At 36.3% G+C, this 15,800-nt stretch overlaps 1 protein-coding gene across 1 annotated transcript; it reads left to right on the top strand.

The window, feature by feature from the left end:
* Nucleotides 1-425: 425 nt before the first annotated feature.
* On the top strand, nucleotides 426-15,200 carry LOC113499073 (tyrocidine synthase 3-like). Its single transcript, XM_026879417.1, is given in 18 exon segments — nucleotides 426-3,425; nucleotides 4,027-4,160; nucleotides 4,504-4,680; nucleotides 5,272-5,498; nucleotides 5,700-5,980; nucleotides 6,314-6,396; nucleotides 6,399-6,435; nucleotides 6,437-6,477; nucleotides 6,825-6,983; nucleotides 7,363-7,502; nucleotides 7,842-7,932; nucleotides 8,166-8,378; nucleotides 8,654-8,689; nucleotides 8,692-8,791; nucleotides 9,016-9,158; nucleotides 9,677-9,829; nucleotides 14,011-14,168; nucleotides 14,834-15,200. Coding segments are annotated over 18 exon segments (2,535 nt in total). The 5' UTR covers nucleotides 426-3,204; the 3' UTR covers nucleotides 14,975-15,200.
* Nucleotides 15,201-15,800: the final 600 nt, after the last annotated feature.

Raw genomic sequence — 15,800 nt, 5'->3', positions numbered from 1 at the left:
GTAGTAAGTTGGAAGTTATTGTGGTTGTGAAAGGGGGATAATCGCAATACTTCCCACAGGATACTTTAAACAGACCATAGTTTATGCCAAAGCAACTGATTATTCTGACGTTTGGTATCGGACCCAATCTTCCATGGTAGGTAGGTGTTGTGATGTAGAAAGTCCAAACTCCTTGGTCTTATTAATATTTATTTTCTTCCTTAGTTTCCGTCAACAAAGAGACATCTTTCATGCAATTTTCCAAAAAAGGTAATCATTCAATACACTGTAAATATTTTAAAATAGTGTATGGAAATTTCAAAATACCTACTAAAATTTCACTTACTAAAATCCAGGAATTATTAAAACCGAACTAACCGCAGATAAACAGCAAGCGGTATTAACGATGGAAAAAACTCTGTTAACTTCCGAAAAAACACATTGAAGTTAAATTAACGGAAACAGAGTTGATGTTGTTTAGCCCGCGGTTTGTTCTCGTTATTTTCGACTTGGAGTTTTTACTGTTATGTCAAATTGAAATTAAACGCCGTATTTTCTGTTTGAATTATGGAACAACAATGTTTTTCATTTCGGCCAGGATTTATTTTGTTTATGCTCGCGTATTAGCTTGGTATTATCCGAAAGACTTGTTCCCATGAAAGGACTGTTCATTTGATTTCTGACATATTGGGGCTCTAAAATATGAAATGGTTTTTTATGTACTTATATTACTAAACTTTTCTTAGCGAATAATAGAGTTCATAGTATTGTACACATTTTATCAGTCTTATCTTATAACATTGCCTCTTAAAATTCAAGACAACCTAATTTAAGAGGCAGAGTCGACCTGATTGTTTACAGATTCCAATAGTACCCATGTTTGTGAAAATGGTAGCTAGTCTATCTAGTCTGATCTCCTGAAACCAGTTACCTAGGCAACACTATGCCCCTTAATAAGACGTGCCGTGAGAACTGTCAAAAATGTATAAATAACTGCCGGGACCCAAACCGTGATTTCAGAAACTCGGAGACTACTTATGACATAGATGGTCACCCATCCACGGATGGACCGAATCAAGCGTAGCTTAACCTGTGATCGACCAACTTGTGCAGTTATAGCTTAGCTTGACGAGCTTTTCAGATAATTTTACTTACCGTATCCGAATACCGTAAGAAAAGAGCCTTAAAATGCTCTCAAACTAACATTCTCCACACAGAAAACTTCAAAACGTATCTATTTACGTCACAAAATATTTCATCTCGAAAACTCAAGAAATTCGGGTTACAAAGATGTTTCGCAGAAATTCTAATTTTAGCTGTCTGAAACAAAACGAGAAAACATCGAGACTCTAACAGTCTGAATAAGTTAATTAATTAGTCGAAATGTTTCTTCGTATCTTGGAGAAATTGCTATCTCAATTACTGTAGCTTTAAGGGAAATATGTTTGGAGAATATTATTTTGTTATACAGTCATCACTGGGTCAAATGTTGTCTTAACTATACAATTGTGTAAAGGAACTTACTAAAGATAGTCCGAGATAAACGAGGCGATGAAACTGGCCAATATCTTGACGATGTTTACAAATATGTATTAGGATAAAGAGTGTCAAAAGTCGTCGGATATCGAAAACTTTAGCATTTTGGAGGTAAAACCAGTTGCTATTTCCGTTCTTAATTCATCTCTAAGAATCATTATAATACCTTTTAATATTCAATGAACTCATTCAAATTAATGAATGGACTCTAGAGTACTTAGTATTTTCTAGGTATCTAATTAGTTATTGTAATCTAGACCATTCAGTTATGAAAGGAAAAGAAATTAAGTTTGTATCTCGTAACATGGAATTATAACTACAAAATAAACACTTATCAGCACGGTACTTTGTCAGTTCTTTTTCAATATTTTTTTTTAAGAGGCTTGAATTTCCAGAAGGAATGAGTATCTTCACCCATGTAAAAGCTAGTATCATTATCGGTAGATCAAGGTAGAGAGATGATTGGTTCCCATGAGCTATCGATGCATCAACATGCATGCCACTTGTTGTTACATACTAGATTAAATGTCGATACGGTACTTACCTCAAAATGCCAGTCCATGCACTGCATATGTTTACACACTCCAACCACGGTTCAACAATTATTGTCTGGACTTTAAAAGAGTCAGCGAACCCTGAGTTTATTTCGACATTTCTTTTTAGGCTGTATGAGGCATGATTTATCCTACTAGTTTACAAAAATAATGGTTTCATTTCACCTACATCCCCAAATAGTGCCCAAAAAAGGAGTTTCATCAGAGAAAAAAGAGATTCTAGAAATACCCATAAAATCTGAATTTAGATTCATCCTCAATCATAATTATCATCAGAATTGAATAACCCACTTCTGGGCATAAGCTACCCTTTGTTCATGTCATTCTCCTCCGTCCATCATTTTCTTAATATCTTTGTTATATCTTCTGCCTATCTCATTCTTGGTCTGCCAGGATTTCGTCGTCCAACTCCTGGCCAGCATTCAGTTATAAATTTCCTCCATCCAACGATTAAGATTTATGATTATGTAGTTAAATTATATTGACAATTTAAAGTTATGAAGTATGAATCAACTTTAATTTCATTTTGAATTGTCTGGTTAATTATTTTATATTTACGTTCTCTTTGTAAATGTTACGAGGTTAGATATTAAATTGCGCGTAGGTATGTTAATTTGTCTAGATTTTGTTTTGTTTTTAATGTAAGTGTAATTTGTCTGGTAACGTATTGTGTCTGCAAGTGTATTATTATGTAAATGTATGCGTGAATTTGTAACAACACATGTTAACTTATAATCAAAATAAATCTCTTGATAGATTAGGTATAGGACAATGAATATTTATGTGTCAGACGGAATTTGATTATAGCGTCATAATATACCTAGATGAAAAACTAATTTTACATTTTAAAGAAGGTTACGAAAACGGACGCGAAAACTAACACTAAAACTTTTTTTAATACGTCTTTCGTGTTAAGGCACAAAGGGGGTTGCACAAATATCCAAGTCACATACACAGAGACACCCAGGCTCAGGTCAAGCATTCGTGGATCACACAAACGCGTGTCCTGCGCAAAAATCGAACCTGCACAGTCGCGAATATTGAGTTTGTAAATGAAATGAAATGAAATCATTTTGAGAACGCTGGAGTCGACATTTCCTATCTGACTACCCTGTAAAGCAATGTCGAAACAAAGATGTTGCAAGGTCTGGCTATTATTCAATTACTCGGCTATCCGTACCTAGTTTCTAACAAAGTTATGTTTCCAGACGAGACCTGCAGCGTGAGGGTCAGCTACTCGGAGCTGGAGGCGCGCACCAACGCCCTCGCCCGAGCCATCTCCGCTCGCGCGAGAGTCAGCAGCACCAACCGGGACGGCGACTACGTCGTAGCTGTCTGCATGCAGCCGACACACAAGTTAGTATGGTTATCTTATTCCTAGTCATTTATTTGATAAGGGTTTACTCACGAGTATTTATTGGAATGGTCCGACTAGTTTGGGACCCAACCGGAGTCATCAGGCATGAGCTGATGTGGCGGCGGAGTCTTTTCTTCTTATTATAAATTCTGTCCCCTCCTCTTGAAGAACAATTATTGCAGTCTGGGATGATAGACGCCCGTGTTGATGTAGGTCCTTGGTACTGGAATCAGTGGTCTAAATCCAAGTTTGCACTCATCAAAATAGTGTCGAATTCATGTGTGTATTACAAAGTGATTGTCACTTTAAAAAAGGGCAAGACGTGAAAGAATCTTTTTCGGAGTCGTTTCTAGCCATGTTCTACTTACGCTTGTACTTCCTTCAATCAATCGTAAAAAAGAAGATTATATCCACGGTAAAGTAATTAATTTCTGTTTCAGGGATTAGTGTAAAGTGTTTCAGGACTAGTAAATCTAGAACATAATGAAAGGAGAACTAAAAGTGGGAAACATTGATAACTTAATATGCATGTACATCTCAGTCATTCATTCATTCCTTCATGTACATGATACATACTTCAACTTGATGTAATATTTCCAGCACCATAGCTGTCCTTCTCTCAACATGGAAGGCTGGAGCCGCATACGTGCCGATGGAGCCGAGCTTCCCCCAAGCGAGGGTTGCACACATCCTGAAGGATGCTGAACCGGCCCTCATCATTTATGATGATACTGGTAAGAAAACTTTCGAATACAGCGATTGGTGATTATACTTATGGTAGTTTGATAAAATATGTGTGGGTTGCTATTTTGCTTGAAAGACAACTATTACCACGTGTCATAAATGGGCAACCTGAAAAAGAAATGCCGCTCAAAGAAAATCTTGTAGAGTACTCCAAGAAGCAAATTTAAAGTCATAACCATACTGAGGAAAAACAATGAAGTATGACTTTTTTTCAAGGTCAGATATAGACGGATGATATCGATCACTACACAAAATGGCAGGATCAATCTCCGCGTAGAGGATCGCTTCGAGTTTCTAATATGAATTAGGTTTTAACACTAATCTTAATTCCAGCAAACCCCGCCATGTTCTCCGGGAGTGGTATACCTGCGGTATCCTATGAGGAGCTGACGGAGGAGGCTGGAGGCCTGTCAGCTGACGCCGTCCAGGATATGGAAGTACTAACAACTGCAAGGAACGATAGCATCGCTATAGTACTGTACACATCGGGAAGTACTGGAGTGCCTAAAGGTGAGCTGACAAAATTACTAATTCAAGAAGTGTTAATGAGTTCAGTATTCGAATATTGCCATAGAACTGCCTGGAAGTAATAAAAAGTTTCGAAAATTTGATTGTAATCTTGCTGAAAATAAGGTTATTTAGTAAATTTTTGTAGTTCAAAAACCAAAAATACCATTATGATAATGGGAAAAGTTGATTAATTCCAAGCAAGTAATTCTAAAAATATAACTACTTTTTAGTTCCCCAAGTTCGAAACCTTTGCAGGTATCATGGTCACGGGCAGACTGAGATGCCCTGGGAACTAAAATCTAATATTAAACCGCGATAAAATCCGTAAAAGTAGTTTCATTTCAATGTCTAACATTCGCGTAAACCTAAGAAACCACTAAAAATATAAGTTAAAAAAACAACTTCAAAAAGCTCGTCTTTCGTCTTCCCATTTAATTAACTCAAAATCAAATTCCATTATCATACGTTACAGAAAGTGACTTCTTCACAAAGTGACTTCTTCTTCTGAAAGTCCTTCACAATCAACATCATCATTTTGGCAACTATTATCAACACTCCTAAAACTAAAAGAAACAATTTCATAATCTTCAGGAGTCCGCCTATCCTACTCTGCAATCTGCAACCGTCTCTGGTGGCAGTTCCGTACATTCCCCTACACGGACTCCGAGGTCAACTGCGTTTGGAAGACGGCCTTGACCTTCGTGGACTCAGTCTGTGAAATCTGGGGACCCTTGCTGCACGGCAGGACCCTGGTCATCCTGTCGCGAGAGACCACGAGGGACCCACAGAAACTGGTCAACGTTTTGGCTGAAAACCAGGTTAGAATAGTTTTTTTTCTAGCTAAAATAATCTAGCCATAAATAATTCGATTTAACACATGTCATGTTCCATTTGGTTGTTGAAGTGTAATCAAATAAATTTATATCAAATATCCATTTTGCATTTAGTACCAGTTTCAGTTTCATATGCATCAATTTCATCAGCACACTACTTAAGCTTAGCATTACTATTAATTACAGATCCAACGTCTAGTACTCGTACCAACTCTTCTCCGATCCATCTTAATGTATCTCTCTCTGAAACCCTCGGAGAGACCTCTTCAGCATCTGAAGCTCTGGGTCTGTTCTGGAGAGACCCTCAGCAAGGACCTGGCTGCTCAGTTCTTCAAGTATTTCGGAGACTACAGTGGATACAAGCTGGCTAACTTCTATGGAAGCACAGAAGTTATGGGGGATGTGACTTACTATGTGCTGGAGAAGTCTGCTCAACTCAATTCTCATGATACAGTCCCGATTGGTGAGTGACTTTATTTCTACTTGTATTTATTATACCTGTGAAAAATGTTATTATATAGCATTAAGCGGGTTCAGAAATAGTTGCATATGATTAGGTACGAATTTCCAGCGGGCATGTCCGAAAGGTACATCGCAGGCTCGGAATTGGATTGTTCTGGTATTAGCGAAGCATCTCAGAAAAATAAGGATAAAAAACATACATACAAGAGCGTTACGCTGCCGCTTTCTTTTTTACAGTTTGTTCGTTTGTTTTACTCAGACAATCCCGATAAATAAGTTCCATCAATCGTTATCTGTTAGAATTCTGAGAGCTTGATGATAATACTTTCTTTTTACAGGTACGCATTAGACAACTGCGCCGTCTACCTGCTGGATGAGGAGATGAACCCTGCGCGGGAGTCAGAGCCGGGCGAGGTGTGGGTGGCGGACGGAACCTCGCCGCCGGGTACGTGGCGGGCAGGGAGTGACAAGTTCCAGGACAACCCTCATGCTGCACACCCGGGTAAGTTAGGAACTTAGGACGATGAGTAGCTTGATTTAAAAAGTCAATGACATTCTCGTAGGAATTTTATGGTCATTAAAGTTTTTAAACAATTCGGTTAAATAATTAACTTGTTGCAGTGAAAGTATAAAATAATATTTTAGCATTATTTCAAAAATAAAACACAACTGATTTAAATAAAAACAACTGTGCCAAACTTGAAAAATTTTTATGGGATCAAATTACGTTAAATGAAAAAAGAATCAACAAACGATTGATCTATTTACTCAAATGATATGACAGAATATCTTATGTGAAAACTTTACTTAAATTTACTTAACTTCAATAAATTGTATTCCTATTTTCAGATTTCGGTCGCCTCTACCGCACTGGTGACTTTGGCGTACTGGAGAAAGGTGTGATCCTGTACGCAGGCCGTACCGACTCGCAGGTCAAGATCAGAGGTCACAGGGTCGACCTGCAGGAGATCGACAGAGCTGTTGCTAGCATCGAAGGTGTTGAAAAATGTGAGTATACTTACTACCAGTTTGACCTTTCTCAATATAAAGACGTATTATTCATTGATCAACTATCTAATGTTGGATTTTTTTATAAATTGTTTCCTTAATACCGATGGATGCTGCTATAAAGAAAGAGGTTTTTTTCCAAAAAACTGTAGCATGACGATTTTTTAATTGCTATATCTTATTAATAGTTTGATGAGATTATTTAACTCTTACCTGCTTCAGATATATTTCTTCATTCTATTAAGGAAAAATAATTACATATACCTTTCCGCCTAAGAGTACTTATTCCTGGATATCTTCAATATAGTTGCCCTTTACTCTGAAGTTAAACTTGCCACCATACTACAAAGTTATCTAATAGTGTATTGTGATATACCAGGCGTGGTCCTGTGCTACGGCGCGTCGCGCGGGTCCCCGACGCTGCTCGCGTTCGTGCTGGCGGCGGCGGGCGCGCGCCTGTCCGCGCGCTCGCTGGAGGCGCGCCTCGCGCACTGCCTCACCAGCTACATGATGCCGCAGGTGGGGGACAGGCACTTATTAGAGGCAGAACCATTACAGATACAAAACAAAAAGACTGTGGAACTTTGGAAAAAGCCAGTCAAATATGGATCTTCATGAAAAAGATGACACTTGATTTTCTACTAAGATACTACGCAGTGTATAGTGACTTGAATTAATTTAAAATTTTGGAAATTGACCAGTCAAATCTGAGATTAATAAATACTCAATACTTTATTTGCACTTCACAATGTTTATATTAAGGTCTTAATAGTATTATCTAAGTAATTGCTCTGAGATTTGATCTTACAATGATTTGAATTTAAAGGGTAGCCTAAAATTTTCTTAAATGTCTTGCAGGTAATTGAGGTGGAAAGTATTCCTCTGCTGGTGAACGGCAAGGTTGACAGACAAGCTCTGCTGAAAATGTACGAGAACACCAACAATAATGGTTAGTAAATAAATCATTTTACCTAACAAATTACCCAAGTGTTCATTTCCTATATTGCAAATTTATTTTCTTTTTGCGAAGAACAACAACACAACACACTGAAACTATCATCCTGAAACACAGTTCCAGTCTAGCATCATTTACAGTTATACCTAAAGTTCAATTTTGCCCATCATTTTAACCTTCTTTAATGCACCATGACATCATAGTAAAACCTATTCTAAACTCCTCAGATGACTCCGAGATTCCTCTCGACCTGGACTACTCGGGCGTGGCTCCTGAAGACTTGGAAGCCGCGAAGGTTCTCTTCGAGACGGTGGGTGAAGTGCTGGGCAGGTCTGCCCGCGGTGCCATCAGCGTGAGGGCTGGTTTCTATGAACTGGGAGGAAACTCACTCAATTCTATTTATACTATCACCAGACTGAGGGACAGGGGGTACTTTATTGGTGAGTGCGATTTAAAGTTAATTGTTTTGTAAGGGTGTGGGGAAATCTCGAAGCAATGCTTGATTAGAGGAAAATTATTGTCTTTATTTTATACGATATAGGTAGCGGTCGTCGCCTTCCATTATAAAATCAAAACAGAGCTTTTAAAAAGTGTAGTTAAAGTTGGGGAATTGGGTTGAACACTGGTTGCAACTCTTTTTTATTTGAGCTCCAAAGCTGTTTAGATAAAAGTAAGTTTTCGCTCTCCCAATAAAAATTGTGTTTTATGATTCCAGAGATTAGCGACTTCTTGGGCGCTACGAACCTAGGTGAGGTTTGGCTCGCATGAGCACGAACCCCAACCACGAGAGCGAGGATACCGACCAGTTCACTGCTGAGCCACTCGCTGATGAACATAAGCAACAAGTTATAGAGTGAGTTCGATAAGTATTATTTCATGGATTTCCACAAACGAACATGATATTTTTTTAGATTTATGATATTTTTTTCTTTAATTTCAGACTTTGTAATGTTGAAGTAATACATTGGACTACTTTGTGTGCCATTTGAAAAGTTTAAAAACGAAACTGTTGACACTTTTCTACCTTACTTACAATTCACTATGCAAGTACTGCAGCATGAAGTTTATTCTGTATAGAATGATAGTATCATCGTTCTACAACAAGGCTGAGTTGGAGCAGTTCTTGAAACACGAGATCGACACGAAGGACTACGCGGTCCTCATCAGTGACACCTGGCCGGCGCTGCTCGCCGCACAACTGAGTGTCGTACTGAAGAACTGTAAGTTGTTCAGACATACCTCTATTTTCAGATCCTCTCCAATGTAGTCACGTTCACTTTTAACTTAAAACAAGTCCGCAGTAAAGATTTTAATCCTAGGACGTGGGAGGTTTAATTCACCATGATGTGCATCCAGATACAGGAGAAGCATTCGTGGATCCTGTGATCCACGCGCTTGTCCTATGCAGGTATCGAAACTGTGTGTAACACGGTGGGTTTGGCATGGCGCCCAAATCACTCAGCTATCCGTGCAGTAAAAGCTCTAGGACATTTGAGCTTATCGAATTATTTTGTTTAACCACAGTGTAGATCAATACATAGTCGGATCTTGTCTCAATTACGAAAAATAGATGACTTACCTAAATATCACACGAAAATGCTGTGATTTGAGACAATCATTTAGTTGGTCATTCAATTTACATTTCATATTCCAAACCCTCATGTCCTCATATCATTGAATGATATTCTACCTAAAAATACATTGTACCCCACGTCTTAATGAAACATAATCTCCACAGCATCAGGAACCCCGGTAGCAGTGGCTTTGAACTTCGATGCTCGCGACGAGCCCGATGTCGAGTCGGAGGAGACCGGCGGCCTCATGAAGATCATGTGCTTCCTGGAGTTTGTCGAGGGCTCCGTCAGGGACACCATGCTGCCGCCCGGGAAGGGTGAGTGGAGATGACCTCTATGATGTCAACTATTTTGAGTTTTAAAGTCAAGGAGTTCGTCTAAAGGAGTTAATTTGACATTGCCGTCAAGTGTTTTGGGTCATAAAATCAAGGAGTAAAGTAAAAATATAAGGGAGCTAAAGGGCCAGGTGGTATTCCTATCTTTCTCAATATATTGTTTTGTAAATCTGTAATTATCGAAGGATTTATTTCAGGCAACTGATCAGATGATGTCTGTGCTCCTTTGTCATCCTGTCTCTTTTCTATTCTACCCAATAGGGTTTACGATTGTGTCTTTCTTTAATGCTTACCACATAAGTATTTATTGTGGAATGCAAAAACCAAAAAAAAAAAAAAATGCAAAAAAGTACAATTCATTTCTTTTATAAAACCTCACGCCACAACTGAAGAAATACTTTTGAGCGCGAAACTATTTAATATTACACCCCAATGACAGAATTATTATATCAGTTGGTGAACAGACCAAATCCCAAAGTATAATGAAAACTTATATGCATTTGTAAAAAACTTATATTATGGTCCAATCATTGTTATTGAAATTCGAAGAAGCATGCATCTAAATGAATATAAATTAAAAAACATGTTAAAATTCATATGTACTCAAAACAATCATACTTACTTCATTGACCATGGTTTGTTTTTGATAATGTTAGACTAAGTTGTGTAAAAGTATAAATTCTGGATTGGATCAAATAGATTATAATGTAAGATTTTTAGGATATCATAAGAATAAAAAATATGCACATAAGGGTAATATTGGAATAAAACCAAAGGCCTGAATTATCTACTAATAATCACACTCAATCACACACTCATTTGAACGGCTTTACGGATTCTCATAAAAACTGGCCTTGGCAGACAAATTCACTCAAACTGAACAAATATCTCCAGCTAATACAAAAAATCAAAAACAAACTTTTTTCGCACTCCTAACCCAAAGACATTTAGAGTAATGCACCAAAACATTGCCGGTTTGTTAAATAAAAGTAACTTCCTAGAAATTAATCTACTTGAGCTCAAACACAATCATAGAGATCCTGAATCATTTGCTTAACTGAAACTTTTGTAGAAACAGGTTACGAAAATATGATTCATGTTGAGGGTTATAGCTTAGCAAATACTTATTGCAGAAATAAAAAAAGAGGTGGAGTTTGTATTCTCGTAAAACAGGGTATACATTATGAAAAAATCAAAATTGCTAAGGAACTGGCAGTTGAAAAAAACTTTGAATGTTGCGGCATTGAGCTGACTTACTTGAATATACTCATAATTTGTCTATATAGAACTCCCAAATTCAGACCCTAAAATATTTTTTAACAAGTTACATGTATTATTGAGTAAAATGGTACTTAATTCAAGAAGAAATTTGTGCTAACGGGAGATTTAAATATTAATACATTATTAAAAACAAGACTAATTAGAAATTCTTGACTATTAAAAAATTTCACTTGCATTACACTAATGAGCCGACGCGACAAAATTCATGCATTGATCATATGATAAGCAATGTCAATTCGGCTAGTGGTGAACTTTTGCACTGGGCATTATCTGACCACAATACAGCACAAATGATTAACATACCTATACACAGCAGGTGTAATGAAAAACAAAAAACACTATGTGTACATTAGGGATTACAGTATGAAAACGTTCTTAAGTTTAAAGATCAATGAGTAATATTTCGTTCGGGAAGTGTATGAAGAACAGAATCTCAATTCCGCTTATAAAATTTCTTCGACATTATGGTCTTATTTTACAACCTATGCTTTCCTAAGTAAGAGTTCAATATTGTTATAAGAAAAAAATACAAACTGGATTACTAAAGGTTTGAGGATGAGTTGTAAAACGAAAAGATTTTTACGCTTTAAATACTACAACATATTCCTTCAACAAATAAAAACACTTTAAAAATATTCCAGAATTTTACGACGTTGGCATTGATTTATCAATTAAGTTTACGAACGACAAAGAAATTAAAAAAGGGAAAACATTTGTAAGTCATCGTGAAACTTATTAAGAGAGAAACCGAGGGTTATTCTAGCCAAAATTTTATAACCAACATTATTAACAATGGACAAATCATTAATAACCCGAAAGATATAGCTAGAATTTTCAACGAATATTTGATACGTTCAACTAACTCGAATAATATTAGTATAGGTACTAAAGTAGAAATGAATTGTAATAGTATTTTTCTAAGGCCGTTTGATACTAATGCTATGTATTACATCATAATGTCCTTGGAAGAATACAACATCGGTTGGTTATGATGACATTGCTACGAAAATTCTCCAAAGCAAGTGCAGTTGAATTAGCTCCAGTTTTAACTCATTTAATTAACCTTTCCATTTACCGAAGGCTGCTTCCCAGACTGTCTAAAGTTATCCATAGTAAAACCAATATATAAAAAGGGGACAAATACTCAGTTGAAAACTATAGACTATTACTATAATTCCCGTAATATCTAAGATATTTGAAATTTCCATGTCAAAACGTATAATCGAATTTGTTGAAAAGAATAAGATTCTGAAGAGTGAACAGTATGGATTCAAAAACATAAATCGACTACGATGGCATGCTTTAACCTTATGTCACGCGTTAATTGATAATGTAGACGCGGGAAATACGACGACTGTTATTTTTTTTGATATGAGCAGCTTTTGACTTGTCTCACCCCGAATATTGTTAAAAAAAATAGAAGCTTATGGTATTCGTGGAACCGCATTAACTTGGTTGGAATCATATTTGAGTAATCGTAAGCAGTGTGTTGAGATTAGTCACATAAATAAGTCGCAAACGTTGGAAGCCGTTCATTCAGATTACAAACTAACAATTATGGTGTTCCACAAGGAAGTGTGTTAGGCCCACTTCTTTTTTACTTTATATTAATGATCTACCAGACATAATCAATATCCTTGTACTTTATTTGCTGATGACATTTCTTTAATTATGACTACTAATTCTAATGATATTGACAATTTAACACTGACATTAATACAACAATTGACTCCATAATAACATGGCTGGACGATAACAATTTACATGTAAATTTGACTAAAACGAAATTTATTCAATTCAGCACTTATGGTCGCAAAGACAAAAACTTGAATATCACTTGTCGGCATGTCGAAATAGAAGAAGTAAACGAGATGAGATTCTTGGGAGTAATATTGGACAAGAATATAAATTGGAAAAGTCACGTAAACAATGTATGCAGTAAACTGAATCGTTTTGTCTATGTCCTAGCTAAATTAAGAAAGATATCTGCTCAAAGCACAGTCCTTACCGCCTATCATGGCTATGTAACTTCGGTGCTCAACTACGGATAATACTTTGGGGAATTCCACTGACGTGAACAAAAGCATTCGTGCGCAAAAAAAGTGCATCAGAGCCATATGTGGTGAACCACCCTGGATATCTTGCAAACCCATATTTAAAAAGTTAAAATGCTTACACTACCTTGTATGTACATATTTGAAATTGCAAAGTTTGTCAAGTTAAATCGCCATATCTTTAAAACGGCGAGTGATATATTTCCAAGAAACACCAGAAATCCAGACAGAATTGTACTGCGAGAATCCCTAAAACTCACTGTATAAAAATAATTGTTTGGCTATTAGTGGCTTTATATATAATAAGATACCTAGAGAAATAAAAGAACTTCCATATAAATTATTCATAAAAAATCTAAAAGGATGGTTGATAGAAAAATCTTTTTATTCTGTATCCGAATTCTTGGAAAGGCCATTATAGTACTTTAATTATGAATGTTGTGTAGTAGTATTATCATCAATTCTGTGTAATAATTTGACATAATAATGTAATAATATTTTAAGTTGAAAGTAATATCTATAATTTTAATGTAAACTTAGAAAAAATGGATGGCAACAATGATGGCAATATTTAACACTTTTCTTGTAAAGTCAATAATTTATAATGTTTGCATGCCCTATAAAGGCAGAATATTATGTACTGTTCACCTAAAAATTTAACATCTTATGTATGCACTATATTCTTGCAAATAAAATGAATTTGAATTTGAATTTGAATTTGAAACCAATTGAGTATTATAGACAAGTGACATTTAGACACAAAGTACATATTAAAACGGCACTTGGAAAATAATAGCAAATCTTAAAAACAATACTGTCTACTTTCAGGAACAATACTCCATTCCTTCCATGATGGCAACAGCTGAGTCGCTGAGTCCTCGGAGAACGTGTCCGCTATCAGAGCCCTGGAAAACGCCACCATGGACATTGCCAAGGAGAGGGGATTCAAAGGAGTATTCACAACCAACACGAGCCCGCTCACACAGGTATGCATACATTTTATTAGTGTTTTTCATCTATGTACAAGTCTTGTCAGTCAGGATCTTGTTACTTGGTTTGAGCTACTTTTTTCTGCTGGAAGGCCCCATATCGACCCATTGTGTGGGTCGGCCTTGGCCTTTACCAACTCCAGAAGACGAAAGATACTTTAGGAGACCATTTATAAAGTGATAGCTTTGTGGTATGACCGTTGGATTGCCAAGTGAAAGGCCCTTGGTTAAGATCAGGTCGTGCACTAATGTCTTTGCAATAAAATGGGCATATTACAAATTATATATAATTAATACTAAGTTGAAGTTAAATATAGTGAGGAGCGAAGCATTGCAAATCTCCTAGTGTTAATAAAGCCACATCAGATGCCTTTTTGCGGTTTTAAATTCTATCACCACTCACCAGATTGTCGATCAACCATACGACAAGAAGAGGATCTATTTGCGCTCTTGAAAGTCCGTTAAACATATATGGCAATATGAAATTGTGCTGAGGAGTTATTAGCGCCGTTTTTTCTCCACATTTAGAGCTCTTGAAAGGCATTGAAGGGTGGATGATACGAGAAGCTGTCTTCTCATTTGATAGACTCATCTCAAAAAGATTCTGAACTAAGGCGTTCGTCAGGTAGAGGCCCACTTTAAAAACTTACGCATTTTTTCAGCAATTGGGAACAGACGTCCTGGGCTACCAAACCCTCCTGGACTATCAGATCAACCAGTACGTTGACCCCAACGGCGAGAGGACCTTTGGCAAAGCCCCCGACGACATGAGAGCCATCGTATGTTGGAAACCTCTAGACTAAGTCAAACGAAACTAGACCCTAGCTACAAGATATTAGGTGTAATTCAGCTTGTGTTGTCGTTGAATGTTATTTGTTGAAAGTTGATTTTGTTGCTACAACATAAGGTGCAATTTAGGTTGACTAGTATTCCCAGTAATTATGAGTGTATCGGCATTTAAAGTTACGTTAGTTGATTTTAGACTTTATTGTTATGCTTTAAGGCACATTTTACGTTGTATTTAGTCAAGTTTCAATAAACCTGGGATTGTATAAAAATAATGACCAGTATTTTATTGATATTGACGCATTATTGTACACGAAATTAGACTTTATGATGTCTGAATAAAGTACAATTTAGATTGTCATGGATTCTCAAATATTTGTTTTTGTTTACCATTGAGAAAAATGCTTAGAAATAAAATGTTATTCCCAAGTTTGTTTTGAATGTTTATTAGTGAAGTACCTAGTTGTAAGATATTATTATAAAACCTCGCTAATTGCTGTGTACAAGTATTATTTAAGAATCGTATGGGTCTAAAGTAACTATAAACAATTAAGATTTGGATATTAGAATATTGTATTAAGATTTTAGGCATTACAACGATATAATAAGCGAATTTTTTGACGGGATTTCTGAAAATTTAATAGCCGATTGGTTTTCAAAAAATCATGTCTTCTTATCAAATAATAAAGTACCTAAAGCTTTATTTCAAATTTTGCTTAACAAACAAAGCAAAAAATAGTTTTATCGATAAATAATAGATCTCTTACTGTAAGTTAAGTTTAGTTATAATCTAGTATTATTATAATTGACTATAATTATGTAATTAGTGTTCTAAGAATCTTT

This window comes from Trichoplusia ni, chromosome 1, assembly GCF_003590095.1.
Source record: "Trichoplusia ni isolate ovarian cell line Hi5 chromosome 1, tn1, whole genome shotgun sequence".
In the NCBI taxonomy this organism is placed as follows: Eukaryota; Metazoa; Arthropoda; class Insecta; order Lepidoptera; family Noctuidae; genus Trichoplusia; species Trichoplusia ni.
The sequence above is the reverse complement of the archived record's forward strand: the minus strand, read 5'-3'. Positions and strand labels throughout refer to the sequence as shown.